Source organism: Nycticebus coucang, chromosome 11 (assembly GCF_027406575.1).
Source record: "Nycticebus coucang isolate mNycCou1 chromosome 11, mNycCou1.pri, whole genome shotgun sequence".
NCBI lineage: Eukaryota > Metazoa > Chordata > Mammalia > Primates > Lorisidae > Nycticebus > Nycticebus coucang.
The window spans coordinates 103,297,208-103,311,966 of NC_069790.1; the positions used below are offsets into that span (position 1 = coordinate 103,297,208).

Here is a 14,759-nt window from a genome sequence, read left to right on the forward strand (position 1 = left end):
GCTTACATTGCCCTGGTTAATATATGCCTCATCTCGTTTACTTAATTATTGTGTTAAGACATTTATACTCTATACTTAATAGAGGATCTAAGCCTTTACTGGAACCAGCCAGCATCTTTCCAAGCATCACAAGAAGCTGATGTTTATGGCCGCCAAGGGCAACCACCACCTTGAATGAGCACCTGTGTGGAGAACATGGTCTGTAGTATTCTACCAAGGATGAGCTCTTTGCTTTCCTGGCAAATCAATCATTGATCAAAAATAAACTATATAGAAAACCATAGATTATTATTGAAAACAACCTTGGGTGGATTCATCCCTAGATGATGAATAGTGTATCTCAGGACCCTGTGGGGTGTTGGTGCCTGGGATTGACAATGCTTCCCCACCCCTGAGAACCAGACAGAACACATTGCAGAGAGCTGGGAGAAGCCAGGTCCTCCTGACCCTCTGACCCCTCCCTGTCTCCCTCCCCCACCCCTCCCATCCCTCCACTTCTTCCTTTCCTGTTTTCTGTAGATTTTCTCCTTCTTTCCTTTTTCCAGTTTGCCTTCGTCTTCTAAGTCTTCCTCTTCTTCCTTTCTGTCCCAAACCTAGCTCAGGACAATTAGAAACTTCCACAGAATGATTCACATTGAATGCTAATCATCAACAATGCCTTTTACTAAAAGACTTAGGAAAAAAGAATAATTCTCTTTAGGTGAGAGGTGAGATTACATACATATCTCCACTGAGGGGCTACCTAGTGGTGGGTTAAAGCTCTTGTACCCTGTGGCAGTCAGGAGTCTCAGTTATGCCGCAGTAACAAACAGACCTCACTTCTCAGGGATTTAAACGGCAAAGGTTTGTTTATTACTCACACCACGTACCCACTGGGTCATCGGTGGGTCTGCTCTGTGTCTTCATTGTCCTCCCTCTGGGGTCCAGGCTGATGGAGCATCGCAGGTGACCACATCACTAGTGCTCATCTTTTGTTGGCCCAAAGCAAGTTACTGGTCCAGCTGAACTTATTAGGGTGAGAAGTTACACTGTTCACTCAGGGAGGTGAAACAGATGCTGTCAAACCACGGTCCATCCTACCAGATATCCCTGTGCATGGCTCCAACCTCACTTACATGCCTTCAACTCTAGTGACAGCCTCAGCGGCCCTGAGCTGAGTGTTCAAGCTCTGGCTCAGTGTTCAAGATGGGAGTTTTCTTAAGACAAAAATAAGCCTGGTTCAGGGAAGGTGTAGGTAGGAAGCAACCTCCCTGCCTTCATGTACTCTAGTAGGCTATGAGTAGCTCTGCTGACCCAGGGATAGGTTTTGACTAAAATTCCTACTTCCTTTATCTGAAAAAGATAGCTACTAGTTGCATTTCAAGGAATTAGGTTTCTAAAGATAAAACAGTCATGCTGGAGTACATGGCCTAATATGGAAAGTAATAGAGGGCAGAATAGTCACAGTAGGGAGGTGACCCAGTGACCAAGTTCGTAGATGATCACTTTCATCTGTTGTTATCGTCTGTCCCTCGCCCCTCCATTCAGGACTAACTGAGCACTTGGTGTAGGATGCTGTGCTAAGCCTAGTTTGTTGCTGAGGATCAGGATCAGTCCCTTTCGTGACTCCTAATACTGCACACGTGTATGACACTTCCTAGCACGCCAGGTCTTCTTCACGTTAGTTGTCTAAATTGGCCTGCACCAGCCTTCTGGGCTTTGTGGTGCAGTGAGAGCTATCTTCACCTTATGGGCAGGGAAAGGAGTGCACAGAGAAGTGGTCTGCTCAAGGTCATGGTGGCCGGTCTCATAAGGTATGCGCTCACATAGGTAAGAGGAGTCTGAGGACCTGGCACGAGCTTGGTTGTGTGTGGAATCTCAATATGAACCATCAGGGTAAAATCACTGTCCCCAACCAGCCTGCATCTTTGTTAGAAGGAAGGAGCATCCCCTCCCTGTTTGTGACTGCACTTTCCTCAAGAGTCTGATCTACACCACTCCAGTTGATTTCAATCCCCTCATGCTAGGTCTTGAGGCCACAAAGCCTGGTTTCTCCTCTTGGGTGTCCCTGTCTGTTCCCACAATTGTCCCCAGGTGGTCCCCCATCACGTGGCTGTGCTTACTTCCTGTGGTGTCTCTGCAAAGCAGCGCCCCGTGCTCTGCAGCCCCAGGTACTTCAAAAGGATCTCCCTGGGAGGGTAGACAGTGCTGAGGGCACGGTTGGGACAGGGACCCCTGTGGACACTCATGCGGTCACTCCCTACCTTTCCTCAGTGGCTCCCAGAGGTCCATCCCCACCTCACGCTCCCCATCTGTGAGGGAGGTAGGAGCAGGCACCTTCCCCGCTGCCCTCCCCCACTGTCATCCTTTTCATTCTTTTTTTCCTCCCCCTCCGGCATTCTATCCCAGGGACACAATGGGGCTCACGATCTTCACCTTCTATCCAAACACCAGGGAAGGTGGGGGCCGATACAATCATTGCCAGGAAGGCCTGAGCAGGGATGGCAATCCCTGTGTCGCGCCCCGGCCACCTCTATGTGAGCAGCGAGCGTGTGGAGGTCTGTGTCTAGAAGGAATGGAGGCTAACTGGGCTCTGCGGCAGAGGGCTGTCTGTAGACAGCATGGCTGGTGGTTTAAAGCCATACCACCTTGCCATGGCTATCTTGCAACTAAAGTAAAGGGATGTGCCTCCAGAGGTTGAGTTTAGACATTACATAGCTGGGAGAGAAGGTGCCGTATCTTGGCACAGTACAGGCTGTCACTGACTCAAGGGTAGTAACTGCTCCCAACCCCTAGCCTGTCCCACAAAGAAAGACCCCAAATTCCAAACTGAATTTTTATTGTTTTTTAATAAACTTTATTCTATATTACAAATAAGTTTTTTTTTTGTTCTGAACTGCAAAATAGGAATGCCTTATATTTACATACACAGGTATACAATTAATTATAACAAAGATACAGAAGCTTGCCTTTACCAAGTTACAACTGGGCTCCAATTTAAATAGCATAGGTTTCCTTTTTAAAAACTTTTTTTAGTCTTTTGTTTTAAATCTTACTAGGATACTCTTCTTTAAAAATCAAAACCAGAAGACTCTCTTCTTAGTGATCTCATCCACCTGTATTTGAGGCTCATTGTAACACTGTTGTCTAGAGATAGGTTTTGCTTTGTTCTAACAAAGGGTCAGTATTCAAGGCGGGGGTTTTATTTTGAAATAGAAGTGGAATGGAATTGGAAGGGGGTGACTAGAGCAGAGATGACCTGCCCTACCTGTTTCAATGGCGTCTCTCTGAGACTGAGACCCCTGCTGCTTCCTTCAACCACCCTGCCATCCATTCCTGCTTCTCCTTGTCCCCTTTTGAGGCTAAACTCTGGGTCATTGGGCCAGGCAAGAACCCCTGCATCCCCGGCCCCCCAACTTCAGCTTGCCGAGCCATTGTCTATTGTGGTACCCTGGAGTTGCTGGTTGCTATGGTAACTTGGCAGGACCCTGCTGGAGGAGATAGGCTGGTCCCTACATGCTAAAGTGAGGAAGAGAGCGGCTGCATCCAATCCTTCCCTCCTGTCTCGGGGCCTGGAGGCCTCGCTCAGAGCAGCCAACACACGACCGAGCAAAGGCCTCATGTCTCAAGGACAGCAGGCTCCGGCAGGGAGCAGCCGAGGGGAAGGGTCATCCACTCTAAAACACACAGTCACTGGTTTCCAAATGGAAACAAGATTCTTTGAGGTAAACTAGCTTTTCATCTTAAAGAACGGACGCTTGAACGAGCCAACAAACGGACATGACGAGAACGTCGGGGAGGGTGAGTGGAGGACGACAAATGGCACATGTGTATGTCCCATCTCCATCCTGCACCCGGGTGGCTGCAGACCTCTGCACACGTGAGCGTTCATTAGTGGTGAAATGGTGAAGTGGTCTCGGCTTTTGAGTGTCCTTTGGGTTGCTCTTTAACTGTACCCTCTGTTTGGAATTCTATGCTTACAAGGGAGCCCTTCCAAAATGTGCTTGAGTCAAAAGAGGGATGATACTAACGAGAGGAAGTTCTAATTCCTGATAAAGGAAGCGGTGGAAGATGAGCTGCGTAGACGTTGTCTACTTGCTTTTGTGTTCTTGGGGGAGAGAAAAACACATGTCCCCACCCCACCTGCCATGTCCAGTTCCTAGCAGGGCCTCCTTGCAGTTTGGGGAAAGCTGATGAGAAATGCGTAGATTCAAGAATCCCCAGGGCAGCCGGGAGAGCCAAGACTAGACAGAGGTCACAGGGTGGGGGGAGTTGAGGATCCCCCAGCCAAGGACAGCCAGCCCACCTAGACAGAAGTCACGGGGTGGGGGGAGGTGAGGATTCCCCAGCCAAGGACACCCAGCCCACCAGGACCACCTTGCTGTCTCTACCAATACAAACAGAAAGTTCCTTTTGTTCATTAAGGATTTTGTTTTGTTTTATTCAGCTATACTTAGTTTTCTGGTAGTCACAGTCTACCAAAGGAATTTAAATGGGACTCTAATAATCAGTATGTATTACCTTTATAACTAAAAAAATCCTATATATTTTTAAAACTTGGACACTCCCCCTAATAAAAAAAATAATTTTATGAGGGTGCAAAAATGTGTACTTAAAAAAAGAAACCAACAACCTCTCTCTTAACTGTCTGAAGCGTTTACTGTGGTGGATTACTTTCCAAATGGAAGGAATGATCATTCAGTTTCTCAGTTGAGGGCTGGCCACCCTCAGAGCACCATGAGCAGAAGAGGCTTGAAGAGTGTTCCAGCCTCCTTCAGGAGCTGCCTCTTCACTGTCGCCTGTGGTGGGGCCTCAGTTTCCCACTTTATAAAATAAGGCTCGCTCTCGTTTGCTACATGTAGCAGGCCACCTGTGGGCCGAGGTGGTGGAAGTGGGAGGAGAAGAGTAAGCATCAAGGCTCCATCCATCAAAAGTGCAGGGGAAGGTCCAGGAACATTAGCAGCCAGGGACTGCTGCCGTCACATGGCATGTCCTCAGCCAGGGACTTTCCTAGCCCATTTCCTTGACAGCATGTCTGTGGGGGGCTCCCCCGGTCCCTGAGGCTCTCCTCATCTCCTTGGAAGTCACAGGTAAAGAGTTTTGTACCTCCCCAAGTAATCTGGATGTTGCATCCATAGCTGGGCTCCCTTCTTGCTCTCAAACTCTTAAAATATACAAACAAAAAATAAACTAGAAAACTCCAAATTAGCAGCCCACAGATCACAGACAGTTTTTTTGTTTTTTAGGGGAAGGGCTAAGGGATCAGGGAGCCCTGTCTTGAGAGCTGACAGGAAGACTGAGGGGAGCACGAGGGACAGTGGGGTGGGGAACAGAGCAGTGAGCTGGGGCTGGGGTGACTGGAGGTTACTCCTTCCAGAATGGCCCACAGAGGCCTCAGGAGCTGGCTGCGACTGCCCACAGGCCCCCTGCTCCTGGATGGGCGAGAGCCAGCCCAGGAGAGGCCCTCTGGGCCTTCTGCCTCCAGAACACATTTCTGTGTCTGTGTGTCTTTCCTTCCATTCTTGGCCTTCTGGGAGGTGGGAAAGATGTTTTAATTACTACAGGCCCTTCACTCGGCGAAGCATTTGGTGTCCTGTGATGTCAGAGCCAGTGTCCCTAGTCCCGGAAACGAGGGCGCATGCAGGGGGAGCTCCCCTTTCCAGTCAGCATGAGTGGTGGCAAGGCCTGTTGCAGGCACCAATCCTTCAGAGGGCTGCTAACAGCGGCAGAGCCTTGCCTCCAGCAGTGGAGGTCACTTGGGAAGTCATTGCTCCTCTGCTGGGGGCCCCATAAGGCCTGGGGTTGGCAAGGGGAGGCAGCTTTGGGTGGGTTGGGACAGGCTGGACCATGAGGCTGACCTGTCTATGACGAGGGCTGGGCAGCTCCTGTCCTTGGGTGGACAAATGGCCTTGGTGAGGAGCCTGCACGGGTAGGAGGGACAAGGAGGAGGACGGTCACTGCAGGGGAAGGAGCGCAGTTGGAAGCAGACACGCTATGGGGGACATGTGCTGAGACAAGACATCAACATTAACCCGGGCTGGGAGGGAGAACAGCCTGATGGGGTGAGGTGGGAGCCTTACCTGGCAGCAACTCCTAGGAACAGTCCTGGACAGTCTGCCTCTGGGTTTGGAATTTACTTAAAACAACTTCCGTCTTGGGCATAGCCCCACGCGAGCATCCCTGAGCTCACTGCCTGGCCTTGGGCTTGCAGGAGGGGGCTCTAGGGGCTGGCTCTGGGTGTGGAAGTCACACTGGGGTTGTAACATAGCTTGGCCTGGGGGACACTCAGGTTCTCCTCTGTCCTCAAATTTAAAACTACATGAGATAAGAAGGCAAGAAAATGTTTTCCTGAGGAAGTAACTGACACGTGGCCAACTCGACTTAGTGGCACTAATCGCAGTTACTGAGAAATGCCAGGGTCTCTCTTTAGGGGGAAGAACAGAGAATTGGCTGAGGTACCCCCAGGGAGGCGAAACCACCAGCCTGCCGCTCTCTTCCTCACTTCCTCTACCCAGTCTCTAAGCCCAGGACCCGGAAGTCTCCTTTATCCCCACCGCTACCAGCCTGCAGCCCTTCTCTCTCCAATATCCCAATGCCCCACTCAGTCTCCATGGGGAAATGGTACCATTCTGAACTTGGGAAAGCAGGCCAGGGTAGGGCAAGGAAGAACACCTTTTCTCCCCTGCCCTCTACCCGGACTCAAGGAGTGAGCTGCAGACTCCACCTGCAACAGGACTGTGACCCTTCAGATGACTTGTAGGGAGGTCTCCTTGCTCTCCCATCCATGGGACCAAGTTTGCCCAATTCCCTTCTCTTTGGGAGCCTGTAAGCCACCCAGCAGCTCTCAGCGTCTCTGCCCTGTGAGGGGAGAGGAAGGGTCTGCAGGAGACGTGAGGGTTGGGGAAAAGGACAGATTTTTGACAATGTTGCCTGTCTTTGCTTTTAAACATATCACATGGGCACCAAGAATCCAAACAGAAAAAAAAATGGAAAACAAACAGCAAAAAAAGAATTTTTATGAGCAAGATGGGCTGTGGCTCTGGGTGACTTGCTCCTATTTGTCAGTCCCCAAGCAGGCCATGGGGACTGTGAGCAAAGCACCAGAAACAACCCATCCTCCCCCAGCGGAAGTCACAGCTGCCCCAGCCCCCTCCCCCGGGAGAGCCGAGGAAAGCTGCGAACTCGTCCGCTTTGTCTCCTCTTTCTTCCTGGCATTGATGTTCCTCTGAGGCAGGGGTCCGCAAACTTTTTAAACAGGGGGTCAGTTCACTGTGCCTCAGACTGTTGGAGGGCCGGACTATAGTTAAAAAAAAACCAAAACTACAAACAAATTCCTATGCACACTGCACATATCTTATTTTGAAGTAAAAAACAAAACGGGAACAAATACAATCACACCGCCTCATATGGGCTGCGGGGCGTGGTTTGAGGACCCCTGCGAGGCGTCTGAAGTTTTTCATATAACAAAAACATGGAGGGAAAAAAAGTCCTGTACCGCCAAAGTAACACTAACATAATAATCATCTGGTAAAAAATAAAAGCTTCAGCAGAACTATGATAACAGTCTTCTTTTTTCTGCTTAGTCATTTTTTTCTAACTGTGCAAAACTTAAAAAATAAATCAAAACACACTCATACACACACTCACACACAGCTCCCATCCAGCAAATCTGTGATAAATATGTTCATGCCTTTCTCCTCCCGACCCTTCACATGTGCAAAAATATCTGAGTGGCCGAGGTGCCTCCTGGACCTGCCTCCCACTCACATCCTTTCTGGCTTGCCAGGTCCCGAGACTTCTTGGGAGAAAAGAAAATGATCAAGGGTAGAAAAATCCATGCTTCTCCAACTGGTTCTACATTTGCCAAAACCTTTGGTTATTATTTTTTCTTCTTCCGATGCATTTTTTTCCATTCTTCTCTTCACGTTCATTAGGTTGCTTGTGTCTTTCCCGCCATGAAGCCCTGCTCTGGGTTGCTGCAGTCCAGGCCTTGGCAGGTGACCACCCTGATTTCCTATGGATAGGTGACCTCTCCTTCCACCCACCAGCTCTCGGCATAGAAAGCAGGTGTTGAAAGGTCCTGAAGCTACAGGATGAATTGCTAAGCAAGGGGGACAAGAAACACTTCAAAATCCTCCTACATAGGACAAGAAAGCTTTCTGAAGAAGAATCTCCAGCGACTCCTGGGGCACGCGTGCACACACACACATGCACACACACACGCACATATTCATAGCCACAGGCGCGAGTGTCCCTAATGCACAGGATGGATGCTCCATGGACTCTGTGGTTCCTTCACGAAGCGGGGCCCATTCTGAGTGGACGACAAGGAATGATGTGAAGGTGACACTACGTGTGGGACCTCACCTTAGAGGATGCTCCTCCGTATCTCCCACAGTGGTGCCTAGCTCCAGGACAGCGCTCCCAGGGGATGCTCCTGCTTATGGCAGGAGACAGGACCAGATGGCACCTAAGGTCTCTCTGAGATGACCGGTTTCTATGACCTTCCATGGGATTGTCCCTCATCGCAGCCCATGCTCACCCAGTATACTTTTCTGAGCACTCACTTGCCAGCAGGGCTAAACTGGTGCGTCTGTAGATGCAGAGATGGACGCCAGGGCCAAGGCCAGTTGTACGTCCCTCCTGTTCCCAGCCAGATCCATCAGCTCAACTCTTCAGTTCCCCCAGACGTGCCGAGCTGGCAACTGAGGCTAGCTGTGTTTTGGTTTGTCTCTGTGAGGCTGTGCCCGAGTGTTTCCTTCAGTGATGACAGCTGAAGGGATGAGGGAGGAGGATGACAGAAGAGACAGCTGAGATGGTGATGAATTCATTCCCGGGGAGGTCTGGACAGTCCAGTGACAAAGTCATCTGCATAGCAATGGCCAGATCCTGCAGGGGGGACAGGGCCTGGGCTGTCAGCCCAGCTTTCTGAGGAGTCCTCAGGAAGGATGATAGGGATAGAGCCATGGGATGGCTGGAGGTAGAATCTCCTGGGTGCACCCTGCATTTCACGCTGACCCTTGATGGGGATGACAAAGGAGAGTGGAGATAGAGGCTTTCTCTAGACAGCACTCCGGGCTCTGGCAATGAACTAGAACTATGTGGTTGTGACTCATTTGCATTTGGGGTGAATGGAAAACAACACATTCTGCTTCCAGAGTAGATGTAACTCTCTTTCCTTTTTCCCTCTCCTTGTTACATTTATGCCACTAGGAGCCAGATGAGAAGGTTAGGAACATCTCCATGGTGGGATACAAGTGCTATTCTTTCCCTTGCCTGGGGTCTAGTTAGGCAGCTCCCTCTGGACACTTGGAAGGTGAAAGGAGGCATCCGGGTGCCTACCCAGCAGGCGAGGGGCAGCCCCGGGAAGCATCTCCCACCTCCTTACACAACCCTCTATAGCAGGTGGGGCCTCTCTTCTCCCAGCTATAAAGCCCCCAGACTACTGACTGACTCCTTGGAGATGGAACCATGGAGAGGGAGAGTCAGGTGACATCTTCCTAGTGCAGATAATACTGAGCTCACTGCCTCTTCCCTGGGCCAAGGTTTGAACCAAAGCAGGGGCTCCTGAAATGGAAGGTGACGTAGCAGCATAGAAATGTACTCTGTCCCTGGCTCCCTGTCGCATTCGGGCCCTGCTGCTGATGGGTGGGTCAAGAACAGCTGAGACAGAGCCCCCTGACACCCTGTGGTCAGCTCCCTCATGGTGGGCCTGATGTCCCTGGACTAGCTGGGAGCCAGTGGCTTGGTCCAGTCATGTCGGCAGAGCAACTGGAAGAGAAGGGATCCAGGCAGGAGGGAGAAACAGGAAGAGGCAGAAAGAGAGAGACGGCGCTGCTCGGGGTGCTGCTGATGCCGGTCGGAACTTGCACTTGGTAAAGATGAAAATCTAGACTGAGGCACGGCTTGGTGTGTCTCCCCCAGGGTGGCCCTGGAAGGACGGTTCTCAGCTGTCTAAGCTCATGAGGGTTATGACTTGTTCTAGTTTGTAGGCAAGTTTCTGCTTCCCACACTGGTCATCGTGGTCCAGAGGTCCAAGGATCTGTTGAAGGGCCGAGAGCAGGAGGTTACTAGTTTGCGCGTGTATGTCTGTGCTCTTCGGGAGCACGGTCCATGTCTGGGAAGACACAGGCACACGCATATGTACACATGACATATGGGTGAGGCAGTGGCCTGGGCAGCATGGATGGGGAGGTGTGCGAGGCACTTGGGCACGGGGTGTGTGTGGGCGCACATGGCAGTGAGCACAGGATCCACTAACACACCAGTGTGTCTGAGCAGTTCTACTGCCTGCAAAGGATGGTGTCTTTGTTGAAGATTCCTGTGCCAAAATGCTATTGCTACCTGCAGGTTCAACAGCACAGAGTTCCACATCTGATGTAAAGGTGTGGTGCTCAGACCACTGGGAATGTGCTCTCATGAATATCGAGACATCCCATCCCTCCTTCCAAAAAAGGAAAATCTTCCCCATCAGCTCCTAGAGTAGTGATTTTCAACTGGTATACCAGTGGGAGGACCTTAGGCTGCCATGAAAGAAGTTCAAAGCACAGTAAGTATACTCTTTTTATACTCTTTTTTTTTTTTTGACCAACATAATTTAAGTGTTCCGCAGAAGTTTTACTATAGGTTCAAATGTGCTGTGAGATTAAAAAAGATTGAAAAACATTGTCCTACTGGCCTGAAATTCCACATTTTAGACAGCCATTTGACCTAACTTTGCCTGTTAAAAAAACAAACATCCCCAGAAAAAAAAGTAAGACCGTAAGCTTTACTGGTCATAAACACCTAACAGGTGACGTTTGTGAGAGCTTTCTCTGAGACCAGATGCTTGGTGGAGGACAATGACAGCCAGCGGTAACAGCCCATGATGGAAAATGTGCTGGAATTTGACTCAGGCAACATGAGATTGAATAAAGACTCTGCCAGTTTCTAGCTGAGTGGCCTGGGGCCCCTGAACCCTCTGTTTTCCCATCTGCAAAATGGAGCTTTAGTGTTACAATAATGCACCTCTGGTGGAAAGAACAGGTAACTTCAGTGTGCACCCTTAGCACCACAGCTGCCCCAGAGAGACGGCCGTGGTAAGGGAGAAGAGGGTGAGGAGGTCAAGGGGAGGCTGAAGGCTCCAGGGAGGCTCCTAGGGCTTTGAACTTCATGGTGCAGTTAATCTATTTTCAACTAGAGAGAACAAGATAGACCTGGCCAACTTCTGAGCTGCCTGAGACCCACCATTAATGGGCACCATCATTTCATAAAGATACGGGAAATTTTAACACCAAGAGTAGACAAGTGTACTCATACACTAAGGGACAGTCCTTTCCCAGATGAGGCAGCTGCAATCCACATACCCTGGTTATCTTGCATTGTAGCAGGCAGGTGGAAACCCTGCCCTGGACCAGTACTGGGTGCAGACTTGTGTCAGGGGTCCCTCCCCCAGTGGCTTTCACTTGACTTGGGGGTCATAGCATCTGCCTGTGGGGGCTTCTTGTTTAACCTGGGGCTCCAGACCCTCAGTGGCGAGGCTGTGCGGGGCACTGGGCTCAGCTCTTCTTACTCCCACTTGAGAGTAAAAAGTTTTGCTGCTGCTCACATGTGGGGACTCTGGATTCTAAACCCACTGATCTAAGCCAGCACAGCCCAAAACACTCCCATCGCCAAGACCATTCTCATTTCCAGGTACTGGCCAGAAAGAAGGCAGTGTGTATAGTGGCAATGACCCCAAGTCGGGTTTCCAATTAGGGAGCACAACTGAAAACACATCTATTCCATCCTGTTCTGTGCTATCCTGTCTCATTGTTTCATTTCTATCCTAGTTCTGTTTCTGATTCTACTCTGTTTTATCCTATTTTGTACCATACCACACCACACCATGCCCTTCCATACTAGATGGCCTGCCCATAGGCATGGGGAGTGCTTGTTTAAAGAATATTAGATCAGAGAGAGACATGGAAAAATTTTTTAAAAAGAAGGACTAGTGGGGAGAAAATAAGAATAAAGTGAGAAAGAAATGAAAGAGACAGATACTTAGGTTTCTGAGAACAAGGACTCATGAGTGTTTACAGACTGGAGAGTTCCTAGCATCCCTGCCTTTGCAGCACAGCCCCACATCCTGGTGCAGAGTGGGTGAGGGTCTGTGGGTCTGACATGCAGCCACCCAGGGGTGTCTCTGATCTCTGCCCCTTCTCTCCCCGGCAGGACCTGGGCAGGGCGGCACTCACCTCTTCGCTGTACTTGCCCACATAAGAGAAGATCTCTGAGAGCGCGCTCATGGTGTTGAACTCGTTCATGTGCATACGGGACTGCTCAGCCAGGTATGCGTTCATGTCCTGGTCGCTGATGGCTGGCATCTTCCCGATGTCTGAGTAATACCTGTTGAGGGAAGGGAGGAGGAAGAAGGTGGAGTCATGCACGCGGAGTAGAAAGGAGACATGGAAACTCCTAGCATCGTGTCTGGGGCATGGGCCCAACTTGTAGTCCCACTAGCGGCTGCCTGTGCCTTGGCCACCTAGGAACTGTGGTGCTCTTTCTCCCTCCCATCTGGGCCTCTGGGTCTGGCCCAGGAGGAGCCCTCTGTGGTCTGGATGTGGAAGGCACAGAGGGTAGGGGTTGGGAGCGGCTGAGACATTGTCAGAGGATGGACAGGGCAGAGGCCAGGAGTCAGACCAGCAGCTGCGTCTACTTTGCTCCCAGCTATGGTACAGAGTAGTCCAGACTGTCTCATGTCCCCCTAATGCCCCTTTCTGTGCACAGACACAGGACATCTCCTCCAGCAAGGCCTGAAGCCTCTCCTAAGCAGTGGCTCTTCCCTGATGTCCTCCACTCTCTGGGGGTTAAACCGAACAGGGCGGGGGCTGCTGGGGGAGAGAGACTGGCAGAAGGCAATCCGTCACTGTCACTTGCAGCTGTGCACTGCTGTCAACTGGTTAATTAGATGCCAACATTTACATTTTTAATTTCTACAATTTGACATTTTATGCACCAAACCCCAACTCCCCCGCCAGAGGGGAGCTGTGCAGTTTTCTAATGAGGAAACTAAAGGCCTCAATGCCGCAAAGCCCGCACTTCTCACCCTTGCCCATGCACTTACAGACTCACAGACCACACGGAAGAGAACAGTCATGGCAAACCCTTGCGGCAGCCCAGCCCAGCTCACCCTGAGTCCCTGTGGCTGCCATGCTGGAGAAAGCAAGCCTGGGAGGACCCAGAATCAGGGAGGGTAGGGGGTGTCTCCAGGACAGGGCCACCAAGGCACCTGGGCCCTCAGTTTAAGAAGCATTCACTTTCAGGCTATGCCAGTGCTAGGGACAATGACTGGGTGTTCTCAGAACTCAGGGCTAGACCAGAACCTTCAAAACAGTGTTCCCTGAGCCCAGCCCTATGTCTGCCTAGCCAATTCCCTAACTGCTCCGACCAGGGCCCCAATCTTGCCAGTCCCCAGCAGTGCCCAGGGCTTGGGCGAGAGGCTGGGACATGTGGTACTTCTGTGCTGCCCAGCATCAGCTCAAGGGCCTGAGACAATATGACAGCTCAGTTTGCCTCCAGAGCATTGCTGGGCTGGCAAGAACTGGGCTGGCTGCCCTCCTCTGGGCCTTGACCATGCTGAGATTGCAGACCTGTCATTCTGTCCTGAAAACAGGGAGGCAGAGGGAGGGAGATGAAACCTGGGCTCTCGGGGAAAGGGGAGGGGCTTATCAGCCAGCTACTCTGTTGAACTGGTAGCATTTTGGCCAGGCAGGAGGTCTCAGCCCATGACACACTGCTGGGACAGGCACAAGGACAGGGCTAAATGACACAGCCTTTCTCAGCACAGTGTGTGTGGGGGGCTCAGATGAGGCTATCATGACTGGACTCCATCTGGACTCCATCCTTCACAACCTTCTCCCTTTCCCCTTCTCATCCTCAGAGCCATTGGGGCCCCATTTCTTTGTCCTGTTTCATTTTGGTGCCTCTATTATCTTTGAGGCCTGTGATGCACCCCAAAATGCATCCTCAGGAATCCCCATACACAGGCTCTGAGTACTTTCATGATATTCCAGGTATAAAAGTTGCAGCAAGAGACTCTATTCATTGCCTCTATTTCTTTTTTTTTTTTTTTTTTGTAGAGACAGAGTCTCACTGTACGGCCCTCGGGTAGAGTGCTGTGGCGTCACACGGCTCACAGCAACCTCTTAACTCTTGGGCTTACGTGATTCTCTTGCCTCAGCCTCCCGAGCAGCTGGGACTACAGGTGCCCGCCACAATGCCCGGCTATTTTTTGGTTGCAGTTTGGCCGGGGCTGGGTTTGAACCCGCCACCCTTGGCATATGGGGCTGGCGCCCTACTCACTGAGCCACAGGCGCCGCCCATTGCCTCTATTTCTAGAATGCAATAAATGCCAGTGTTCCATTTCATGGTGGGAGACCTGAGATTTCAGTAGTGGCTCTCAACCTTGCCACTCCCAAGGAGATGTGTGTCATTATTCCCTGGGGGATCCCATGCCCACTAAGCGAGATATGTTTGTAAAGGGTTATCTTCACAGATGGCATTGGAGGAAAACATAAACAAATGACCTCACTCACTCTTGGTCTCACGGCCAGCAGCTGGCCATGGAGCTCTGGTAATGTGGCTGGGTCTGAAGCTTCCTTTGTTACCTGTAGACAATCAGCGCCTCCGAATAGGATGAAAAACCCAGGTTCCCACTGAGAGGACACAGCTGTCATCAGAGGCAAAGACCCCTGCGGTGCCTGCTGCCTGCCCATGCACCTTCCACAGTGGCTCTGGCAGGCTTTCTGCAATCACTGCCA

The 14,759-nt window shown here is 50.8% G+C and overlaps 1 protein-coding gene across 1 annotated transcript in view; it reads right to left on the reverse strand.

Moving 5' to 3' along the window:
* Positions 1-2,812: 2,812 nt before the first annotated feature.
* Positions 2,813-14,759, reverse strand: part of PLXNA4 (plexin A4) — a 442,851-nt gene continuing 430,904 nt past the window's right edge. Inside the window, exons 31-32 of the mRNA XM_053553499.1 lie at positions 12,195-12,345; positions 2,813-10,021 (exon numbers count right to left, since the gene is read on the reverse strand). Of these exons, the coding sequence (XP_053409474.1) occupies positions 9,926-10,021; positions 12,195-12,345 (247 nt within the window). The 3' untranslated portion in view covers positions 2,813-9,925. The remainder of the gene's footprint in view (positions 10,022-12,194; positions 12,346-14,759) is intronic.